This window comes from Aquarana catesbeiana, linkage group LG12, assembly GCF_042186555.1.
Source record: "Aquarana catesbeiana isolate 2022-GZ linkage group LG12, ASM4218655v1, whole genome shotgun sequence".
In the NCBI taxonomy this organism is placed as follows: Eukaryota; Metazoa; Chordata; class Amphibia; order Anura; family Ranidae; genus Aquarana; species Aquarana catesbeiana.
The window spans coordinates 166,473,204-166,490,634 of record NC_133335.1 but is presented as its reverse complement, the minus strand read 5'-3'; the positions used below and the strand labels follow the sequence as shown (position 1 = coordinate 166,490,634).

At 45.3% G+C, this 17,431-nt stretch overlaps 1 protein-coding gene across 1 annotated transcript; it reads right to left on the bottom strand.

Moving 5' to 3' along the window:
* Positions 1-437: 437 nt before the first annotated feature.
* LOC141113209 (armadillo repeat-containing protein 7-like) lies at positions 438-8,069 on the bottom strand. Its single transcript, XM_073606183.1, has 3 exons — positions 7,884-8,069; positions 2,902-3,045; positions 438-890 (listed from the first exon to the last, which is right to left on the bottom strand). Exons 1-3 carry the CDS (start codon positions 7,966-7,968, stop codon positions 553-555), a joined length of 567 nt encoding a protein of 188 aa, XP_073462284.1. The 5' UTR covers positions 7,969-8,069; the 3' UTR covers positions 438-552.
* Positions 8,070-17,431: the final 9,362 nt, after the last annotated feature.

Here is a 17,431-nt window from a genome sequence, read left to right as displayed (position 1 = left end):
TGTGGTAATATCGTGTGAAATGAAAAATTGGAATTACCACTATTTTGATCTCTAGGGTGTGTGCTTTCAGAAAACATATAATGTTGGTTGAACTGGATGAACTTGTGTTTTTTTTCAACCAGATTAACTGTTTTGGGGGTTTATGCAATCTTCAGGCCGCGCGCGCAAAAACAGCTCTGGCAGTAAAAGAAAAAAAGTAAAAGGGTTAAAAGAATGATTGCCTGGCTTTGCTCACTATTCTAAAATAGGGTACACCCCTTTTTTTCTACTTATGATGGAAACCAAATAATAGGATTTGCATGGAGTTTGTAGTTACCAATGCAATAGTTCTGTGTTTGAAACAGGAACAGTTCCCATGATCCTCCTGTATTGTGAGCGAGTCCAATGTAGCCTAAATTATAAAGCCGTAAAAAGCTGAAGTCTTTTGTGAAACAAAATGTGTCACCTAAGAAATTCAGATAATTTATTATTTACAATATGCTTTCTTTGTACACTCAAATATATAAAAAGTTTTGCACTACTTGCACATTATATGAAATCTCAGTCCCAGGGTCAGTCTTTGGGAAGGGGTATTCCCAGCACAGTGTGTTGGCTCAGAGACCTTGCTTCTTCCACTTGCTGTTCAGTGCAGTAATCCTCCAGAAAGATTTTAGCCAAATTGCTAAATCTACGATTGTCTGACAAAGAGAAGCGGACCATGCACTCTACAACAGGAGGAGTAATGATTTCAGCTCTAGAAGCAGTTGTACACAGGTACATGAGTGTTGTTATGGCAGAAAGAACAGTCTCTTCACGGCAGCTGGACAAACAGTTAATAATAAGGCTTAGACCTCCCGAGGACAATATGTGATTCTTCATGGATTTGTCCAGACACAGGTTACAGATGCCACCTTAAAAGGAAAGCAAAAAATATCAATTGGTTATAAAAAAAAGTTGTAGCTGGGCTGATAGGAAATGCTGTGATGGCACTTTAACCACTTAAGGACCGGAAGAATTTCCCCCTTAATGACCAGGCCAATTTTTTGCAATACGGCACTGCGTCGCTTTAACTGACAATTGCTCGTGGGACGCTGTACCCAAACAAAACTGACGTCCTTTTTTTCCCACAAATAGAGCTTTCTTTTGGTGGTATTTGATCACCTCTATGTTTTGTTTTTTTCACTATAAACAAATAAAGAGTGACAATTTGGAAAAAAAAAACAATATTTTATATACTTTTTACTGTAATAAATATCCCCAAAAAAAATAAAGAAAAAATATATTTCTTCATCAGTTTAGGCCAATATATATTCTACATATTTGTGGTAAAAATCGCAATAAGCGTAAATTGATTGGTTTGCGCAAAAGTTATAGCGTCTATAAAATAATGAACAGATTTATGGCATTTTATTATTTATTTTTTAAAAGTAACACTTTGACACATTTTTGGGGCCATTGACATTTATACAGCGATCAGTGCTATAAAAATGCACTGATTACTGTGTAAATGTCACTGGTAGGGAAGAGGTTAACACTAGGGGGCGATCAAGGGGTTAAATGTGTTCCCTCCTGTGTGTTTCTAATTGTATGGGGATGGGACTGACTAGAGGAGGAGACAGATAGCTGTTCCTAACTAGTTCTGGCTCGCTTGGCCAGCGGACATCACGGCCGCGCGGATCGGGTCCCCCGCCGTGCAGCGGGCTCGCGTGCTTGCTAGAGCTATTTAGAGGCCCGACATACAAATACAGCGATTTGCTTGAACGTGACGACCTGCCGCATTATAATGACAGCGGCTGGTCGGCAAGTGGTTAAAAACAGTGCAGAAGCATTGGGGTTGATTTACTAAAACTGTAGAGTACAAAATCTGGTGTAGCTGTGCATGGTAGCCAAACCGCTGCTAACTTCAGCTTGTTCAATTAAGCCTTGACAAAATAACCTGGAAGCTGATTGGTTTCTATGCAGAGCTGCACCTGATTTTACACTCTTTAGTTTTAGTAAATCTCACCCCATTGTGTGGCAGTGCCCTGCTATGGAGTGATTTACGTGTAGCAGAATCACAAGTCCAGGAACTGATCAATTCAATTACAGGGTTTTGCACTGGACAGCCAGCAGTTCTAGCACTGATCACGGCAGGGAGCTGATGAGTCTGGATATAGGTTTAAAACAGTGCTTGGACAAATAGCTGCTCTCACAAAGTTGTTTTAAACTCCAGGAAATGTAAAAGTTCTCCTTTGTAGTGGGGCTCAGCCTACACTTTGAAGGTTAATTCCTCATTTAGGTCTAGGGGGCATAGAAAAGATTTACTTACTTAATCGGTTTACTTTTTAACAATGTTATGTACAAGTTGATATTTACATGTTTATGGTTTGCAATATGCTGTCCATGTGTTTACTATACTCTATGTATCCACTGCTGCATGTTATTGCTGTGTGTTTTAGACAACAAACACATCCATAATACCTTGTTCCACTTGTTGAGTCCCATCATACACACCTCATCTAAAGTCCCAAAACCCCTCTCTATGTACCAAGTTTAGGGATGGAGATGCATGGCATCATGTGTCTCATTTATGTTCCCAAAACCCCCTCTTTTGTCTTAATTACTTAATCCTCTGCGGTGCCAGGCTGGTCCCCTCAGCGCCCTTCTCATCCAAGCTCCAGCAGTGTCAGATTCTAATGTCATCAGGGACCCGTGCAGGGACCACAGCCCTGCATTGGATGTGAGGATGCCAAGGGACAGTCCAACACCAGAACATGGGTGAGCACCGTCTGCCAGGGCAGAGGCAGATCAAATAAATAAAGGTGTTTACTTCCCCTAGACTAAATGAACCATTAAACATTGCAGTGTGGATGCAGCCCCACTGCAAGAGAAGATTTTCAAGTTTCCCACAGCTTTAAAATAGTACCTGGGACCAAAACGTACCTATTCCAAACTCCACCAGATTTTCATTGTCTTCAGTCAACATGTCCAGAAACAAATCTGGAACTTGCAGCTTCTGCAGGTCAGAGAAGTTCTTTGGGTCATAGGAGAAGTTTGCTAGGTTTGCCAGGACCTGTTCTTTGGCTTCTGTAGAACAAAAATAGAAGATATGAACTGCAAAGCAACAGACAAAACAGTAAAAGTAACTAAACCATGGTTGTTGAGATCTTCAAAAAAATATGAAGTGAAACTTTAGTTGGCATATTTAACTAAAACAGAATATAATAATGCAGAGGTCACCCTGAAGTCTCAGAGTGCCTGATCTGTCAGCTCCTGACCTTACATGTCTCACCTTCTGAGGGCGAAATGTAGGGAATAAGTAGGTTAAAAGGCAGAACTTCCATCCAAACTGGGATTGAGCCTGCCCTTCCTGCACTATACATACAGATAAAAAGACAAGCAATGAAAGGGCCAAAATAAGCAGTCTACAACTGAGCAGAATGCAGGAGGAGCATAGCTTCCAGTGCTCATGTGTAGAGAAGAGTTCCTGGAGGGACGCAATGTAATCAATTACCAGACATGACCTAAACATAATTTGAGTCAACAGGAAAGCGTTCTGACAATGGCGGAATGGTGTACTATGCTAAATGCTATCTTTAAATGCTAACGGAGATCCAGTCTTATAGGCTGCCATTCACCTCCATTTTAGCTGCCTTGCCACTTAAAACTTTATTGCTATCTAAGTCACTGCAAGTTTGCACAGCATATTTGCACATTGTGGCACATTTACCTAGCAAAGTAATCCCTTACGCTACAGTGCTCGTGGTGCCTTTCGTGACCAGCATTTCCATCTTCACTCAGTCTTCTTCCAGGTTTGGAGCCCTCAGCCATCTTGATAGGCCAGGATGACACGTGCGCACTTTCAAGTTACTACATCTCGGCATAGGATGGTGCTGAGACTGTACACTCAGCTGTGCATGTGTAGAAATAAAAAAAAAAATGCTGGCAAGTAAGAAGCATTTATGATAGAAGAGACATACTGAGTCTCTTCTGTCATAAAGTGTCAGCCTTTTTTTTTTTTTTTTTTTTTTTTAAAACAGAGGTTACTTCAGTTTTAGGGCCGGTTCACCTGAAGTGCACAGGGATGTGGTTTGTGTTCCTGGAAATAATCTGAATGTGCTGAAATTGCACTGGATTGCACAAAAAGTAGTGCATGCACTTTTCAAAAACGCAGTGCACCAAATCATATGGTACTGCAATTCATGCAATCTGATGCAGGCAAACGCACTGCATTTCAGATCTGCGTTTGGGGTTTTGATAGGAATATATTGACAACCGCAGCAGAAACGCACATGAAACATGAGTTTCCCGCACAATGTTCTAGTGTGAATGAGCCCTAAAAGATCTGTATTGATGGGCTTGTGTGGAAGCCACTAATATGAGACACTTCTGTGATCATTTGGAATTCTTTGCCAGATTAATGTGACCTGCAGCTGACCTTCAATCTTACAACCCTATAGACTGGGAATGCAAAATCCCAATTAAGTGAATGAAAGCCGGATGGCAGATTCTAATATTGGTAGGCTACCAATTTTTGTTTGCACAATCCTTACTTTAAAGCAGGGGTGTCCAAACATTTTTCAAAGAGGGCCAGATTTGATGAAGTAAACATGCGTGAGGGCTGACCATTTTGCCTGACATTTTTGAACCATTAAAATTCGTTCTAAAGCCTTGTACACACGATCGGATTTTCCGCAGACAAAACCTCAGACTTTTGTCCGAAGGCGTGTGCCTGGATTTTGTTTTGCATACAAGCGGCAAGGAACTTTGGCCAACAAACACGAACGTAGTGACGTACTATGTGGTTTTTCAGCTCTTTAGTGCCACCCTTTGGGCTCCTTCTGCTAATTTCGTGTTAGTAGAAGTTTGAGTGTTGATTTGCGCTTTTCATTTTGCGCTTTTCAGTTCGTTTTGGCCGTTCGCCAACCAGACATGTTGCGGAATCGGAGGAGATAACATGTAATTTATTATTTGCCTTGGAGTTATTGCTTTGACCCAAGTCCAGTCCAGAAACAGGAGGAGGAGAATTTCTTGAACCAAAAATTGGTTGTTTTATTAATCGGGACCAATTATGTCATATGCCTTTGCTGCGGGAGCTCCAGGAGAATAATCCAGATGTTTTCGGAATTATCTCCGGATGACGGACCCCTGCTTTCACCAACTCTTGGCATTGTTGACCCCCTATATTAAGAAGCAGGACACATGCATGAGACCTTTATTTTATTTTTTGGTTGAATAATAATGATTTGATTTGTTATATTTTTGGATGCATAGAATGCACTTTTTGGTTAAGTTCTAATGGCAGATAGCATGTCTAATTTTATTTCTTTTATTAATGCACAATAAAAAAATTGTGTAGAATAATACTTGGCTATGTGTTTTACTTTAAATGATATTTTGGGAGTAGGCATTTACATATAAAAAAATACAATGTAATGTAAAATTGACAAGGGACACCAACATAGTTGTATCTTTGATATAAAACTCTACGGGATAATGGTGCTGTGGTAACTTGCCCAAGAAAAAAAAGCATAATAATATTATCCTTGATATCACTAGAAAAAAAAAAAGAGCCTTTGAAAATGTGTTTGTAATAACTCCATCAGTATCACCAGCAAAGCAGCTTCATTATTATCCCATTAAAGAAGAAGAGAATGTGCGCTGCATTTCGAGATTTCATAATTTGCCACGTCACGAATGTTAAGTCTCCATTACGAACGCTAGTTTACAAGACTAACCAATTCTGGCTCGTCCTTGCTTTCGAGCATGCGTGTTTGTACTTTGGACTTTTGTCCAAAGGACTTGTGTACACACGCTCGGAAAATCCGACAACAGACATTTGTCCGTGGAAAATTTTCAAACCTGCCATTCAACATTTGTCTGTGGAAAATCCGCCAACAATAGTCCGATGGAGCATACGTACGGTCTGATTTTCCGCCAACAGCCTGCCATCACACATTTCCTGTCGGAAAATCCGATCATGTGTACGAGGCTTAAGTGTGTTTGTCCGAGCACTAATATACTGCCCAACAAGAATTATCTTGCCTTTGTGGCTGTGTTTGGTGAACAGATGAGCTTAGGCTGGATTAACACCTTGTGTACTGTGCATTTTTCCAGGCGTTACTGCACTTCAAAGAAATGCGTGAACCGCACAGCATTGTGGGCCCATTCATTTTATATAGCACCCAATGGCACCTGTGTACTAGTGCTCCAAAGCACAGATGTGAGATGTGGTGCACTAGAAAAAAATGCTCTATTTCACACAGGAATTTACACACGCTACAAATCCTAGCGACAAGAATCTGTGGATTCCTGCATCTGGGAATGACAGCTGTGTGCAGATAGCTCTGGCCGCTGAGCCCGCACAGTGCAATGACAGACTAGACCAGGGGCGGACTGACAACTCATGGGGCCCCCGGGCAATAGGAGATTATGTGGCCCCCGGGCAATCAGAGATTATGGGGCCACACAGTATACAATCACACAGTATACACAGACAGATGTAAAAAAAAAAAACACAGATTTATACATACTGTCCCTGGTTTTACTGAGGCTGGCAACCCTGATGGGGCCCCCTAGTGGCCCAGGGCCCTCAGGCAGTGCCCGAGTGGCTCAATGGTCAGTCTGCCCCTGGGCTAGACACACACGTATATAGAGCCTAGCAGGTCTGCTGGGGTACTTTTTCAGCCCGTTCAAAAACAGATGGACAGGTATAAAATTATTAGCGTGTAATCAGTGGCGGTGGAGCAGACTGAGGTCATTCTGCACCTGCACTGCATATACATTGTTAATTTTTACATGTAGGCCCTGAAGTCACTAAGCAGCAGTCCATTTGCGCAGTATGTATGTGTACGTTCACATAAATCTTTATATACATACAGCATAAAATGTGGTCAAAAACAAAACAGAACGCAAATGTTTCTAGTTTTGGCTTCCATAGGTAAAGTAGTAGTGAGGTTGTTCCAACACAAGCATATTTTCTGATTAGCACATCATGGACCTGTGGGTGGGCGTAACCTCCTCATTTCTATGTTATTCAGTAGAGGAGGGATGGGCAAGGGCTGTGGGTTCAAACTGACTGGAAGATACCAGGTTAGCTCGCCATAAAATATACCACCAGCTGCCACTGCATCTGAAGCCGCACAATTTCAAAGCAGCATGTCCATGCGACTTTGGGTACAACTTGAAAGACATCTGTGCGGCTTCATGCACAGATGTTTATTGAAGTCCCACCTGAAATCGGCAAAAGTAACGCAGGAACTACTTTTGCAAAGTCGGTGTGGCACCAATTGGAACAGTGCCATTGCTGGCAATAGGCTGCGACTTACAATTTGACCAGTGGCGGTCCGTAATGCAGGACACATTCATAAGTCCCTATAAATGAGTCCGGCCCCCTAATCTAAAAGCGGCGAGCCAGACATATGGATTGCAATGGGGTTTGTTTTTTTTAAGCATGTGATTAGAACCAAAGGCTCTAATAGGCTTCAAAAAAGGGGTGCAGAGCATACCCACATGTGTGACAATAGCGAATGAATATTCGCTATTGTCTTCCTGATTCTGCTCCCGGCCAATCAGGAAGCAGGTCCTGAGACCCGTCACCCGACTGGACGAACGGAGAGGAGATCTGGTTGACGCAGGGAGGAGAGGCAGTGGGGTAAGTGCGGGGCCGACCAACGAGGGGGCAGGAGGCGGGTGTTCCCCCCACCAACTGGGGTTGCCCCCCCCCAAAAAAAAGATATACCACCAGCCACCACTGGATTTGAAACCGTGAACGAGGGCTTATACTATATCAACCTAACACAATTTTTGTGAAGATGTGATAACATAAAAGCAGCCAGCATGGGCCCTGTAACCATTCATACACAGGCTCCCAGTCAGTGTGTGCAGCATTCAGGGGCCCCGGGACCAGACAAGCCCCCCCTCACCTATACTGTCCGTATCCTGGAACTCTGTGACCAGAGCCTGCAGGTACTGGAACCGCTCCGCGCCTGCGCACTGACCGCCATTCATCCTCCTGTCCTCCCCCGACGTTCACACAACCAAGAGATCCCGACGTCCAGGAGGTGACGTCAATGGACTGGCGGAAGAAGCTCTCACGCATGAGCAGAGTACTGGCTGTGAGTCGTGTGACAATATAGTTACAGTTAGGGGTGTCATGGCTAGTGCAGCATGTCAGACTGTCAGCGTGTTTTGTTCTGAATCCTTTATGTGAAATGTCTTTTGCGGTGTCCTGCCAAAACCTCCAACCTATCAAAAAGTCCAAGGTGTACGTACGTACCAGTCTGCGTGCTGACCGTTGGGTGTGATTATCTGTTAGACAATGCCGCCACCTAGTGTCACGTGCGAGAAGTACAGCCAGCGTATCAAAATGTGGAGCTAGCTGGGTGCTTCTGAGGTGTCCCTTCTCTACATTTTACCAAAAAAGTATAGAGGATGAAGAGTGGTCAATAAAAATCATGATTTTATCCACACACTGAATTCTTTTTGTTTGTATTTGAGGTTTTATTAGGACTTCTGGATTTCAAATTGCTGTTTGTGCTTCCATTGTGGAGATTCCCCCAACTTCCTGCTTAGGTGACACTAGGATAGGAATTAAAGTAACAGACATGCAATGCCAATTAAAAAAAAAAAAAACGTTTTCTTTTAAGTAGTATTAAAAAAGGATAACTCCTTACCCACCACCCTTCCTCCTCCAGCAGTTTTTTTTTGCTGTCTGTGTCCCCTTTGAAGACTTCCTCTCACTTCCTGTCTTGGTCATAATGTTGTCACTTGGGCAAAAAGCATAAGGGAATCTCCTCCGTGAGGCAGAGAAAGCAATAAAATCCTGACAGGTATGCTTACCTTCCCCCATATTAATAATACGTTTTGCCTAAAGTTCTGCTTTAATGTAGAAATGGCCATAAAAAAATTGCTAGCATAGGACTGAAATTAAAATGTTCACACCTATGCAAGGGCATTGCATTTAGGACAGTCCTTTCATTTCAAACACGAAAAGTTGGCAACAAGGTAAAAGTGAAAATATTCTTCTTCTTTATTAATAAAAATGTTTTATAAGACAAGCAACACTAACGCTTTCCGGCTACGAAGACCTTAATCATAGATAGTATCTTTCATTTCAAAGGGCTGCCCTATGTGCAAAGATCGCGCAGAAGAGCCATGACCCTTTTTCGCTCCACACCGAAATGCATTTTACTTTGTGTATCGGCAAGGTGTGTTGGGATGTCATTAAGAATTAATGGCATTGCCGCATGCCTGAAAAAGGAAAGTGTGATATTTGTGTGTTGCAGGAATGTGTGACTTTAAACTCTTCCTGGCCAGCCTCAGCGTCCCTTTATCATGGTTTGAACACCCCTGGTGGTTAGGTAGGATCAGTAACCATGTGACCACTATGAATTGCTGACACAGTGGTCCCATGATTGGTCCTGCTGGTTACTGATCATTAGTGGGGATTGACAGCTGTCTTTGACAGTCTGGTCTCTGTGTCGGGAGCATGCAGTGAGTGTGCTCTCAGTGTAGATAAATCAGGCCCTCAGTGACACACTTGGGGCTTTGGTGAAATATCAGGGGTCTAAACCAGTGGTGGCCCATCTGGTGGCCCCCTAATCCATGCGCCCGGCCCCTAATCTACATACAGGGCTCCAGACATATGGATTCCAATGGAGTTTTTTTTTTTTTTTTTTTTTTTTTAGAAGCACATGATTAGAGCCTGAGAATTTATTTGGCTTAAAAAAAGTCCCAAGCCCACCCAGTTGTGTGACAATAGTGAATTAATATTCGCTTTTGCTTTCCTGACTCTCCTCCTGGTCAATCAGGAAGCTGGTCCTGAGACCCGTCATCTGATTGGCCGAGAGGAGAAGCGATCCTATTGGCCCCTGAGGAGGGAGGAGACACAGGGGAAGCCCAGGAGGAGGAGACGCAGGGTGAAGCTGCTGCCCGCAACCTAGATGGGGTAAGTGTGGGGCTGGTGACCGCCGACAGATCCATGTTGTCTCACTTTTAAAACAGAGAAAGGGACTGAGGACCAATTCGGCAGTCCCTTTCTCTGCAGCCTTAGCTGCACAGAATAAATGGACAGGAATAGCTCTCTAAAGAGCTTCCCATTTATTTATAAATGGAGGCAAAAAAAAACACAGTTTACTATGCCCCAGTAGGGATGAGCTGCGAGTTCGAGTAGAACTCATGTTTGACTCGAACATTGGCTGTTCGCCAGTTCGCTGAACAGCGAACAATTTGGGGTGTTCGAAAGCCGCAGAACACCCTTTAAAAGTCTATGGGAGAAATCAAAAGTGCTCATTTTAAAGGCTTATATGCATGGTATTGTCATAAAAAGTGTTGGAGGACCTGGGTCCTGCCCCAGGGGACATGGATCAATGCAAAAAAAAGTTTTAAAAACGACCGTTTTTTCGGGAGCAGTGATTTTAATAATGCTTAAAGTGAAACAATAAAAGTGTAATATTCCTTTAAATTTCGTACCTGGGGGGTGTCTATAGTATGCCTGTAAAGGAGCGCATGTTTCCCGTGTTTAGAACAGTCTAACAGCAAAATGACATTTCAAAGGAAAAAAAGTAATTTAAAACTACTCGCGGCTATTGCATTGCCGGCCCGACAATACACATAAAAGTTCATTGATAAAAACGGCATGGGATTTCGCCACAGGGGAACCAAAATTTAAAAAAAAAAATGGCGTGAGGTCCCCCTAAATTCCATACCAGGCCCTTCAGGTCTGGTATGGATTTTAAGGGGAACCCCGCGCCAAAATTAAAAAAAAAAAAATGGCGTGGGGGTCCCCCTCAAAATCCATACCAGACCCTTCAGGTCTGGTATGGGTTTTAAGGGGAACCCCGCGCCAAATTTTTTTTAAAAAATGGCGTGGGGTCCCCTCAAAAATCCATACCAGACCAGATCCGAGCACGCAACCTGGCAGGCCGCAGGAAAAGAGGGGGGACGAGAGAGTGCCCCCCCTCCTGAACCGTACCAGGCCACATGCCCTCAACATTGGGAGGGTGCTTTGGGGTCCCCCCCCAAAGCACCTTGTCCCCATGTTGATGGGGATAAGGGCCTCATCCCCACAACCCTTGCCCGGTGGTTGTGGGGGTCGGCGGGCGGGGGGCTTATCGGAATCTGGAAGCCACCTTTAACAAGGGGACCCCCAGATCCTGGCCGCCTACCATTTCACAAAAAAAGTGTCAAAAATGTTAAAAATGACAAGAGACAGTTTTTGACAATTCCTTTATTTAAAGTCTTCTTGTTTCCATCTTCTTCGGGTCTTCTTTCTTCTATCTTCCTTTGGTTCCTCCCTCTTCTTCTTCCTCCGGTTCTTCCTCTGATCCTCTGCTTCTTGCTCCGGTGTTCTCGTCCGGCATCTTCCTCTGCAGCGTCTTCATCCCTTCTTCGACGTATTTATCCATTCCGGTGTGCGGCTGTCCAGGTCTTCTTGTTCTCTTCTACTTGCATCAGCATTTAGCCAGCACCTGGGGCTCTTCTCTTCCTGGAGGTAATGAGACACAAGCACTCTGGTTTAAGCCCCTCTTTGAGTGGAGGATCCCACATCATCTCGTTTAATTCATGGATGTAGAGCCAGCGGGAGAGACTGTGGTGTTACTGGCAAAGTCTGGCTGCTGCAGCTGGGAGAGCTGTCAGGGTCTGCAACGGGCTGACTGGGATTAGTAGTCAGGGGCGTAACTACCACCATAGTGACCCATGCGGGCGGCCCAGTGAGGATGAGAGCACCGCCGGCACAGTCTCCCAGCCAGGGGAAGAGAGAGGAGAGGAAGAGGCAAGCTGTGACCTGTGCCCAATGCAGCGTGACCTGTGCCCAATACAGTGTTGCCTGTGCACAATACAGCCTGGTCTGCCTGTTCCCCATACAGCCTCACCTGTGCAGAGGAAGAGGCAAGCCACCTGGATCAGCCGAGAGCTTAATTGCCCGATGTAATAGCTTTCATTAGAACTTCCAGTGTTCCCGGGCTCACGTCACATAGTTCCACCTCTTGGCCCAGCGCCTTTGATAGACAGAACGCCAATCCAATGCGGGACGTGTGACGTCATCAAAGGCGTCAGGCCAAGAGGTGGGGCTATGTGACGATAAGCCCCGGGAAGACGGGAAATTCAAATGAAAGCTATTACAGCGGGCAATCCCGCTCTCTGCTGATCCGGGTGGCTTGCCTCTTCCTCTGCACAGGTGAGGCTGTATGGGGCACAGGCAGACCAGGCTGTATTGGGCACAGGCAACGCTGTATTGGGCACAGGTCACGCTGCATTGGGCACAGGTCACGCTGTATGGGGCAAAGGTCACGCTGTATGGGGCACAGGTCACGCTGCATTGGGCACAGGTCATGCTGTATTGGGCACAGGTCACGCTGCATTGGGCACAGGTCACGTTGTATGGGGCACAGGTCACGCTGTATGGGGCACAGGTCACGCTGCATTGGGCACAGGTCACTCTGTATGGGGCACAGGTCACGCTGCATTGGGCACAGGTCACGCTGCATTGGGCACAGGTCATGCTGCATTGGGCACAGGTCGCGCTGTATGGGGCACAGGTCACGTTTCATTGGGCACAGGTCACGCTGCATTTGGCTCAGGTCACGCTGCATTGGGCACAGGTCACGCTGCATGGGGCACAGGTCACACTGCATGGGGCACAGGTCACGCTGCATGGGGCACAGGTCACGCTGTATGGGGCACAGGTCACGCTGTATGGGGCACAGGTCACACTGTATGGGGCACAGGTCATGCTGCATTGGGCACAGGTCACGCTGCATTGGGCACAGGTCACGCTGCATTGGGCACAGGTCATGCTGTATGGGGCACAGGTCATGCTGCATTGGGCACAGGTCATGCTGCATTGTGCACAGGTCACGCTGCATTGTGCACAGGTCACGCTATATGTGGCACAGGTCACGCTGCATTGACACTAGGGCAGCTGTGGGGGGCTGTTTGCAGGGGGGCCCCATACAAAATTTTGCTATGGGGCCCTGCTATTTCTAGTTACGCCCCTGTTAGTAGTCCATCAAAAAGGTCAGCTAGCTCCAAAGACTTTTCCTATTTTTGTTGCTGCACTAGAGGGGCTCGCGGCCCCTTCCTGTAATAAGGAACTTTGCTAAGGCCTGGCTGAAACCAGAGTTAGGCCTAACCATGTGCTAGCTAAGCCTAAATAATTGTGCTGGAGGGAGAAGGAGAGATAGTCTGCAGCAAGTGTCGTGCAGAAGGAGAATATCTAAATTGTTCCATACCATGCAAGAATCATTTTCTGGGCATCCCATGCATCCCTTTACCCCATCCAAGTTGTAATCCCTCAATAAAATACAAAAACAAAGCTGATGGACTGTTCATTGTCTGGAGAGTGACTGGAAGGTATTGCCAGGCTGGGCAGGGTGACAGGTGGAACTACTATATTCTGCAGCCCCTATGGGGGTACCACTACAGGTGGTTAAAACAATTTAAAACAAACAAGAAGGTAAACCATAGTTGCCAACACTGTAAAAACATTTATAGGGACATTTTTTTGGCTGTAGGCGGAGTCTTATTATAATTAGGGGCGGGGCATAAGTTTGTAGGCGTGACATAGCAAAAAGAAAAATGCGGCGTAGTTTACGCAAAATAGTGGGCGTGGCTTATATGGGCGTGGTTCAAATGGGGGTGTGGTGAAAAGAGGGAGGGAGGGAGAGAGAAAGAAGGAAAGAAGGAGGGAAGGAGAGAGAAGGACGGAAAGAGAGATGGAGGGATAGCAGGCCCAGATCCTACAGCACAATAGAAATGTGTATTCCAGATTTTAACAAATTAGCAGATAAAGATACTCCAAACACCTGGTGTTAACGCTTCAATCATCCCAGCACCATGGTTGTTGTGGTGTCAGGATGATTGAAGCGCATTATTTCTATTATTACATTGTAATATAGAATGAAATCATTCAACTCACCATAATCCAGAATCAGTGGGACCCCTGAGCATGTCACCTGCCACGTCGCCTGCCACCAGATGCCATCAGGTGCCCCCAGCAGAGTCTGTCCTTACATCAGCGCGGCCATTTTGTTGGAGCCAGGAGCCAGAACTGCTGCAGAGCCAAACATTCCCGTTTTTCCATGGACAAAAGGCAAAATCCCGAATCGGGACGGCCTCCGATCGGGACGAGGGTCCAAAAATCAGGATTGTCTTGGGAAAATCGGGACTGTTGGCAACTATGGGTAAACGTTATTTCCCAGATAGCAAGCATAACTTGCCACAAATTTGTGGCAGTGTTGCATTGTAAGTCTGCTAACTTTGTGCACATTTTCACTGGCAAGTTATACACTTGCAGGGCACTTGAAGCACAAGTTCTTGTTGACACTTTTCCAATTTGTAGCAAATTTGCGTGGCAAGTCTCTAGCAAGAGCAAAGTTGCATTGGTGAGTCTACAGCAAGAGCTCTGCAAATCTGCAGCATGTAAATTCAGCCACAGTGACCCCTGTGGTGGGATGACTATTGCACAACATAACTGAACCAGAACTTGCAGCAGACTTGCAGAATGTTTGCAAAGAAAGTTGATCTGGAGTGTGCATTGCGGACTTGCTGCAATTGTGCAACAAACTTGTGAAGCCTGGCAAGTCTAGCAATAGCTTAGCAAGTCATTTTCAAACTTGAACACTATTGCTTGCTGTCTGGGTTACTGTATAGAAAAAAAAAGATATTTGAGGACTGGGACTGCTTTAAGACAAGGAAGGGGCTGGTAAATGACACATCTACTAGCCCCTTCCCCGCTCTCTATCCTGCCAGATCCTCGGCTGCAGCCAACAGGAGGTGGGAGGGGGAAACCTGACATTGCTGCGGGGGGGGAGGGGGACAGGGAAGCAGACAGGGGCCCAGGGCAGTAGGACAGGGATAGTGAGGAGCGAGGAGCGGCATGCGGAGGAACCGATGCCCTCTATTTTCCTCCTGCAACCGCTAAATGTCTGCGGGAGGAAAAGGAGGAGAAGCAGGCATTCACCAGCTGCATGGAGGGATTGGTTCCTCTACGTGCTGTTGGCCTCCTATCCAGGTGTGCCGGGGAGCCACACGGGTCGCAATGGTACACCTTGGCTCCAACTTAAATCAATTCTGGTATCTGCCTACAGGAATGAAACACTACAAAAATATATCTGTGTATATGCAGAGCTGGTTTAGAGACCCCCTAGGTCAGTAAGAGACAGGATAGTACAGAGCCATTATTGGGGAACCCACAAATGTGGTACATGTGTTCAACGCATTTGGATAAGGGAAGGAGAGGTCGTTCATTCAGCCAGTGGTAATCTCTATCACTATTGATGTCTACTTTATGTGCTGTAGGCATGGGACATTTTACATTGGGAAGATCAAAGAGAACAACGACCATGTCTATTTCATAGGGTGTGAAAATAATTCCATGCCTGTAAGGCAGACCATACATTAACCAGTTTTCTTTCCTTCAGCCATAGGTTGAAGGAAAGAAAATTGCTTAATTCCCCAATCAACACATTTCTGCCAAAGGAGGTTCGACCAGCTGTTAACGGAAGGGATTCACTTACTTTTTCCTCAAACACTGTGAATCTTTAACCCAATCACACCCGCACTATAGCGGAGAGATGGCTACAGCACGGGCCTAAATTGCCGGGAGGGCTTTCATGTACCTCCTTCTGTGCATAAGCTGCCTGCGCGCCCCCTGCAGGGTGCAAGTGGCGTGCGCTATGATCAGCGAGTCAAGGAGACCCCGGCCCCTTACTACGTGATCAGCTGTCTGCCAGTGACAGCTGATCACGTGATGTAAACAGAAGATCCTAATTGCCATTTTTTTCCCTGCCCACCTACCAGTGCCCACCAGTGCCACCTATCAGTACCCATCAGTGTCGCTCATCAGTGCCCATCAGTTCCACCTATCAGTGTGCATCAGTGCCACTTATCAGTGCCGCCTCATCAGTGCCCACCAGTACCACCTCATCAGTGACCATCAGTGCCACCTATCAGTGCCCATCAGTGCAGCCTATCAGTGCCCATCAGTGCAGCCTCAGTAGCGCACATCAATGATTGAGAAAAATTACCTGTTTGCAAAATTTTATAACAAACTACGAAACAGTTTTTTTCTTTAATTTCATAATTTTTTGCCCTTTTTTCGTTTTTTAGCAAAAAATAAAAAAATCCAGCAGTGCAGCGATTAAATACCGCCAAAAGAAAAATCTATTTGTGTAAAAAAAGTGATAAAAATTTCATTTGGGTATAGTGTTGTATGACCATGCAATTGTCATTCAAAGTGTGACAGCGCTGAAAGCTGAAAATTGGCCTTGGCAGGAAGGGGGTTTAAGTGCCCAGTAAGCAAGTGGTTAATAAGTGTGTTCAATATAGATACATTCAATTGGAATTGTTTGTGTGTTATAACCTTAAAGTGGTTGTAAACCTTCGTTTTTTTTTTTTGTTTTTTTTTAAATAACAAACATATCATACTTATCTCCACTGTCCAGTTTGTTTTGCACAGTGTGGCCCTGATCATCGTCCCCTGGGGTCCCCCGGCACGGCGGCGCTCGCAGATCCTTCCCGCATCGGTAAATCCCCTGGGAGAAGCGCTCTCCTGGGGGGGTTATCTTGTGGGTGCGCTCCCGAGACACAGAATGCCGGACTCGACCCCGCCCCCAGGCGCCCGCGTCACTGGATTTGATTGACAGCAGCAGGAGTCAATGGCTGCGCTGCTATCCATCTATCCAATCAAGAGCGACAATTTTGAAAAAAAAACTATATTTTTTACTTTTTGCTTTAATAAATATCCAAAAAAAATGTAAAAAAAAATAATTTATTGCTCAGTTTAGACCAATATGTATTCTTCTACATATTTTTGGTAAAAAAAATCCCAATTAGCGTATATTGATTGGCTAGCACAAAAGTTATAGCGTCTACAAAAAATGGGATACATTTATGGCATTTTTTTTTTAACTAGTAATGACGGTGATCTGCGATTTTTAGTGGGACTGTGACATTGCGGCGGACAGATCGAACACTTTTGACACTTATTTGGGACCATTGACATTTATACAGTGATCAGTGCTATACAAATGCACTGATTACTGTATAAATGACACTGGCAGGGAAGGGGTTAACACCAAGGGCGATCAAAGGGTTAAATGTTCCCTAGGGAGGTGTTTTCTAACTGTGGGGGGGGAGTGGACTGTCATGGAGTAGAGAGAGATCGCTGTTCCTAATCACTAGGAACAGACAATCTCACTCTACTCCCCTGACAAAACGGGGATAGGTTTGTTTACACTGGCAGATCCTCGTTCTGCCTCTTTGTGGAGCGATCGTGGATGGCGTCGACATCGAGTCCACCGGATGCGCTGATTGGCTCCCCCCCGCTAGCGAATGGGTCCACAGATCGACGTGTACGTGCCCGACGTACAATGATGGTGATTTGCGCAGTCGAGCCAGCCGGTAGGTGGTCGGCAAGCAGTTAACTTTGTCATTAGTTAGGATAACAAGGTAACAAATACAGTATAAA

Coding starts and splice junctions, on each gene's coding strand:
- LOC141113209 (XM_073606183.1), bottom strand. CDS start 7,968: ATGAATGGCGGTCAGTGCGCAGGCGCGGAGCGGTTCCAGTACCTGCAG. Junction 3,046..7,883: donor CCAGGATACGGACAGTATAG/GTGAGGGGGGGC, acceptor TTTGTTCTACAG/AAGCCAAAGAACAGGTCCTG. Junction 891..2,901: donor TCTGGTGGAGTTTGGAATAG/GTACGTTTTGGT, acceptor TTTCCTTTTAAG/GTGGCATCTGTAACCTGTGT.